The sequence below is a fragment of the Terrapene carolina genome, unplaced genomic scaffold (assembly GCF_002925995.2).
Source record: "Terrapene carolina triunguis isolate 2854851 unplaced genomic scaffold, T_m_triunguis-2.0 Scaffold430, whole genome shotgun sequence".
Taxonomy (NCBI): domain Eukaryota; kingdom Metazoa; phylum Chordata; order Testudines; family Emydidae; genus Terrapene; species Terrapene triunguis.
Window position 1 is genome coordinate 560,307 of NW_020664781.1, and position 6,394 is coordinate 566,700.

The 6,394-nt window shown below is 58.6% G+C and overlaps 1 protein-coding gene across 1 annotated transcript in view; it reads right to left on the bottom strand.

The window, feature by feature from the left end:
- Positions 1 to 6,394, bottom strand: part of PDE2A (phosphodiesterase 2A) — a 378,660-nt gene that overhangs the window by 37,887 nt on the left and 334,379 nt on the right. Inside the window, exons 11-13 of the mRNA XM_026658352.2 lie at positions 4,025 to 4,184; positions 3,048 to 3,100; positions 851 to 925 (exon numbers count right to left, since the gene is read on the bottom strand). Coding sequence (XP_026514137.1) covers positions 851 to 925; positions 3,048 to 3,100; positions 4,025 to 4,184 — 288 coding nt within the window. The remainder of the gene's footprint in view (positions 1 to 850; positions 926 to 3,047; positions 3,101 to 4,024; positions 4,185 to 6,394) is intronic.

Sequence of the window (6,394 nt, forward strand, 5' to 3'; positions counted from 1 at the left end):
CCTGGCAGGCCGCCATCGAGCCAGGGCCTCCAGGCTCTGCCGCTCCCCAGCAGGGTGGGTTGCCCACCTCCCTGGGCAGCTGACAAACTGGGCAGCCGGCTCTCCAGCCCCCCAGGCTGCCCGAGGAGCCAGCCACACATTGCTGTTTCTCCCCAAACAGATTGCTTTTCTCTCTTTCCTTCCTGTGAAATTTACACACTTTTGACCTTTGTGTCCCAATTTAGGATGAATTTTGTTGCTTTAATTCTAAAATGTGTGGCGGGCGGGAAGAGCCGGTTTTTGGCTGGCTCTGCTCACAGCGCCAGGCGCGTTCCTGGTGCCCTACGAACAGTGCAGACTCGCCAGCAGAGGGACCCGGGCCCAATTCCCCTGCCACTCAAACAGCGGAGCTCCGCAGCGTCTCTGCTGGGGTCACCAGCATGGCCTCCATACCGCACGGGTACGAGGGGGAGTCAGGCCCCTGCCCTGGAGACCCTCCGGACCTGATCCTGCAAGGTGCTGAGCACTGTGGACACCCAGTGATGTCCCAGGAGCACCCGGCCCCGACGGGACAGGGGAGGATGGGGCTGCAGAGAAAGCCCGGGGAAAGGAAAGCTCCCCTCAGCAGAGCAGCATGGACAGCGACGGGCAGATGGGCGCACAGATTTATTTCATGGGGGGGTGCTCTTCCTGGAGTAGCCGATGACACCCCAAGCCCCGGGAACCCTGCTTCCCTCCCATTGTGCAGAAGGCCCCGTCTGCGCTCCAACCAGGGCAACTGGGTTTACTTGTTTCACGGCTGTTCCCTAGGGCGAGTTCTGGACTCCTCCCAGGACAGGCCCGGCCCGCCTGGGGCTGCGGTACCACCCACCTGGCAGAAGAGCTGGTGGTTATCTTCCGAGACCAGCAGGAGGCAGCAGCAGGGGGACTGAGTCTCCTGCTTCAGCTGGGGAAGAGAGAGAGAGAGAGGGAGGCAGTGGTTAGAGACGCAGAGAGACCCTATTTAGAGCAGGAAGGGGCAGCGCTCTCCAGCGCAGGCAGGAGGCCCTGGGACACACCCGCCAGCCTGTTCCGCTGAGATCTGCAGCGCAAATGTTGGGTAGCTTAGCTCAGCCAGGCTGTTTGCTGGGGGCCCATCACTCTCATCACCACCTGGCACTTGTACTTACAAAGGTGAAGCATCATCCTCCCCTGGCTACAGGTGGGGAAACCGAGGCACAGCACTCTAAGTGACTTGCCCACTGTCACACAGGGAGTCAGCGGCAGAGGGAGGACGAGAACCCAGGAATCCTGGCTCCCAAAAAGTGCTACACCTGGCTGCTGAGCGGGCTCCAGGCAGAGAGTGACGGGTAGTAGGAGATAAAGGGGCCTAGGAAAGCAGAGGAGGGTTTAAACCTTTTTTTGCACAAGACTAGAGATTTAGAGCTTGGACTGAAGCGCCACTGGGCTCCCCCAGATAGAGGGAAACCATCACTTCCAACGGTCAGAGTCCAGCGGCACCTCTCTAGGGTGGCTGGGGGAGCACGTCCAGCACCACCGTGCTCACCTGCACCCCAAAGCCCCCCTTCCCACCGACACAAGCTCCTCCCCAGACCCCTGTGCCAACACAAGCCAGCTGCAAGATGCACTTGGCAAAGCAGACTCCAAAGGGCACAGCCGGGAGACCCAATTCTCCACTTAACGACGGGGGGGGGGGGGTTATCCCCATATACTCGGTCAGTTTCGCCCTGGCTCATCTCAGGTTAGCTTGATTTGGGGAGCGCAGAGGCACGAGCTAAACCAACAGAACCAACCTGACACTGGGGACAAGTCCCAGCACCCACCGGGGCACTTCCCCTCCTGAACCATCAGCCAAGACCCCTGGACGCCGAGGGACGGTTTCCAGAGCCAGGGCTGTGTGCAGAGCTCAGGGTCTGACCCACTCACAAGAGGAGAGGGTTGGAGCCCAGATCTGAGTCTCTGGGCTTTGTCCAGACCCAGGGACTGTGCTCACTGGAATGGGGGTTGACCTGTTGGCCGCTGGGACAGAGACAATTTTTTCAATGCTTGTATTCCTGTTGCTCCTCTCTAGGGTGGCACCGCCCGCACCCCAGTGCCCACCTTCCCACCAACACAAGCTCCTCCCCTGACGCCCGTGCCAACCCAAACTCTCCCCAGGGCCAATCCAAGCCCAGGGTAAGCAGGCACCACCCTATGGAAGGCGATGGCAAGACTTGAACCTCCTTCTCTACCCTTCTTAATCTAGTGCTGGTGAGAGGTGCCCGACTGAGAGCCCTGGGGATCACCCACAGAAGCAGGGCACAACATGGGCACCGCCGATGCGTCCCCGATCCAGGGCACCGAGGAGAGCTTAGCCTCCCTGCACCGCCTGTCTTTGGGGTCTCTGCTGAGGCAGCCAGCAAAGAGGCTGCCTGTCGACGTCACCCACCCTGTCCCATTCGCCGCAGAAGAGCTGTCAGATACTGCTAACAGCAGCTGACGCCAGGCTGGGGGGACAGAGGTGAGTGGTCTTGTATCCCCTTTCCTATGGCCGGAGCCTCCCAGTTCCCCCTTCTCACTCCTCCCTTTCTGACCAGGGAGCTGCCCCCTCCGAGTTAGCGCAGCAAGTTGTTGTTCACTCTGAAGCCTAGTGACGACACTTTGGACATTGGTCAGGAGGTTGCTTTGCAACCAAAAGGGTGAGAACAGGGACCGAGGGGTGTTAAATTAAACAAAGCTGCTGGGTCTGGGCGGGGCACTCAACCCAACCCCTTTGCTAGGGCAACGGGCTAGCAAACAGGCACTAGAAACGCTGATAAATAAAGCAGACGCCCCTGTCTCTTCCTGTTTATTCTGCCGTTCTGCGAACCTCCCCGCTCTGTCCAGCCCCTGCAGAGGGCGGCTGTGTGCAAGACGCTCTGCGGGGAGCAGCTAACATCTGCACGGCGCTAGGAACACTCCGGCAACGCTCAGAAACACGCTCCGCTGCGCAGCTGAGGTCACTAGCAAGGTTTCCCTGGGTTTCCCTGCGAGAACGTTCTCTCCCCGGGAGGTCAGTGGCGGTCACAGCAAAGCACCCAGGTACTTACATAGTTAATGACCTTGAGCTGGAGCGAGGCCGCGTCGAGGTCGTACAGCTCCCCTACAAGAGCAACGAGCGAGAGCGTTAGCCGGTGTGATGGGCTGGCGGGAGGGAGTTAAGCCGCCCGGGGAAGCCAGGTAGCACCACTAGCTAACGCAGCCGGAACCAGCCCACCGCGCTGGGCACTGGGAGCTCAGTGCTTCCGGAAACTCCTGCACCGTAACGGTCTTGCTGGTGACTCCCCTCCCCCGCCCCGTTCCCTCCGCCATTCGTCTCCCACCAGCCAGAGGATGGTCAGTTCTTGGCGCTCCTGCTCCCTGTGGCGTGGTGGGAGCTGCCAGGCTGAGTCAGGCCATTGGCTGATGATCTCAGAGAGCCGGGCACTGATTTGTTCATTCTCTCCTCTGCCCCGGAAGGCAGCTCAGTGTCAGGAGCCCCATTTACATATGGGGAAACCGAGGCACCGAGCGAGGCAAGGACTAGCCCACTGTCTCCCAGCCGCAGGGGCAGAGCCAAGAATCAGGGCCCAGTACCTGCCCCCTTTCACATAAACATCCAAATGCAGCTGGATGCGGCCTTGGAATCCAGCAGCCCGGGCTCCAATCACCGGACAGCCCCAGGTGGGAAAGTGCCATGGGGCAAATGTCTCTGCAGGGCGGGCGGATCCTCGACGGCTGAGACTGCATCCGTCCAACCCCCCACCCCCCACAGCTCCAGGGCGCTCAGTACCACACAGGGTCTGGGCTGCTGCTCCGGGGCAGCTGGGCCTGGCTGGCCCCAGGTCCCGTCCACCATAGCGACTCCTCCATGCCTGTCTATCGCTCCACGGTCCCTGGAGGCAGCATGGGCCGTGTGCCAATGGCCACGACCCCACACGTGGGCGCCGGCGGCTCTAGAGAAGGGGGTCCCCCACTCTGCGCTGCCTGCCGGCCCCCCTCAGTGCTCAGGCCCCTCTCGGGCTGGGAAGAGCCGTCCCCCCCTTACCGCACAGCTGCAGGATCTTGCGGTCCAGGTCGCTGTAGCCGCTGTGCGTTGCCCTCTCGGTCTTGGCCAGGGAATTCTGGGACGAGCTGGTGGACAGGCTGACCTGGGGCCAGGGCTGCAGTTTCTGGAGGGTTTGGACACGCTGGTACGCCACCAGGATCTGTAGGGCACAAGCAGGTGGGGAGTGAAAGGGGTCAGTGGGCGGGGGGCTGTTCCCTTTCCTCCTGGAACCCGGCACCCTTCCCATCCGTTAGGGGCTTATTCCGTGCACCACCCACTGGGCACGGCTGGTTACAGACAGAGCCTGGGTCAGGCTGGTCTGTGGTCTCTTTCCTAGCCACGAGGACGGGGAGCAAGAACAGCTTCAAGCCTCAAACACCATGTAAACCTTCCCCTCCCTGCACATGGCCCAGTTCCCACTCGCACGCCCAGGTGGCCTGCATACGGCCACGCCCTGGTTCCAGGCCACCAGCCTACGACCAGCTCCTGGGGGAACTTCAGAGTCTCAGTCCGGGGGTGATGGAAAGAGGAGGGGGCTAGAGCCTGGGGCACATTCTGGCGCAGGGAAGAGATGGACTCCACCATTCCGAGGAGAGCCAGGCAGCTGGCACAGAAAGTTAACCAGCTTTTGAGGAGCCGGGAGCTGACAGATGCGGTGTGTATGGATACTGAGGTGAGAGGCACTTTAGAACTACGGTGGCTTAGACTAGGTTAGATACTGAGAAGTGAATTCACCTTGCCAGGTAAATCTGCACCACTAGGGCTGAGAATTAAACCCAGTATGAGAAAATAGCCCAAGGAAATGAAGAAAGTTTCCTTAAAGTTTTTTACTGTTGTCCCTTTTAAATCATAAGACAAGACAGTCGTCTCCTTCCTTAAATCGCTGTTGTAATAAACCCATGGTTATTATTTTTTGTATTAAAGAAGCACCTAGAATCCCCAACCAAAACCAGACCCTAATTGTAACACACACACACAGCGAGATATGGTCTTTTACACACACACACACACACAGAGCGAGATGCGGTCTTACACACACAATGAGATATGGTCTTACACACAAACACACACAGAGCAAGATACGGTCTTTTACACACACACAGCGAGATATGGTGTTTTACACACACACACACACACACACACACACACACACACACAGTGAGATATGGTCTTTTGTCCCTGAACCCCTTTGAGGAAGACTCAGGAAGCTAGAAAACCACAAAAGATAAAGTTTATTCCCCTCTCTTTCACAGAGCTCACGTTCTTCCTTCTCCTCTTTCTCCGCCCTCCCTTTGCTCTCCACTGGTGCATCCTGGGAATTGTTGCTCCTGGACTCAAAGCTCCAGGAACCACCTAGAAACCGACTTACAAACCGGGGTAGCAATCTGCTCCGCGCTAGATATGACACACCCTTCCCCTTCAGAACAACCATTGTCAGACTTCAAACTGTTACTTCCAAACTGTCACTTGAGTCCAGCAACAAAGTTTTCCAATCTTTCAGGCCATCTCACACTTCTTCTAGTACACGGAGAGGCAGGACCGAGACCGGGTAATGGAGCAATTCCCAAATGCTATAGATTGTCCATCATCACTCTCGGTCTCATCGGTGTTCTCTGCTCCAGGGTGGAAATCAGCATTCTCTTCTCCAGCTGCTGGCGGATGACAACCTTGAAATGTTCCATTTCTTTCCATCCATTCATCCATCCGAATCTGCTCAGGGTTCTGTTATCTGCAAAGGACGCGGACGTCTCGAATGCCTTTCTTCTGCCTCTGAAGGGCAGCTTCACACGAACAAAATCTCCAATTTGAAACTCGTGAGGTTTAGCACCGTTCTTCCGCGCTCCGTACTGCCTGTACTTCTCCTGTGCGCTCTTCACACCTTCGCCACGAGCTGCATGGGAGGATGTGGTTGACAAAAGAGAACACACAAGCCCTGGACAGGTAGGAAGTCGTGCATTGGTCTTGCATCCTCTTAACAGTTCAAAGGGTGATACTCCTAGTGGGGCATGGACAAACGCTAGGGGTGTGTGGTGGGGCCCAGGCCAGCCCTGTTGGGGGGCGAGGAGGAAGTGCCACCCAGCCCCACTCCAAGCTTTGCTCCGGTCCTGCCCCCAGATGCAGCCCGGGTGCCCAGCCCCACCCTCTCTCCCGACCGCAGCCCAGTCGCGGCTCCACACCTGGCCCCAGCCCCGCTCCCAGCCCCCAGTCTTCATCCCTGGCTGAAGCTCCATTCCTGGCCCCAACCCCTGACCCGCCCCACATCTGCAGCCTGAGCCTCGGTCCCCTTACCCCTGTCTGCGTTTGCCCCTCCTCAGGGCCGGCTCTGGCTTTTTTGCCGCCCCAGGCAAAAAAGCCTCCGGCCGCCCCCCC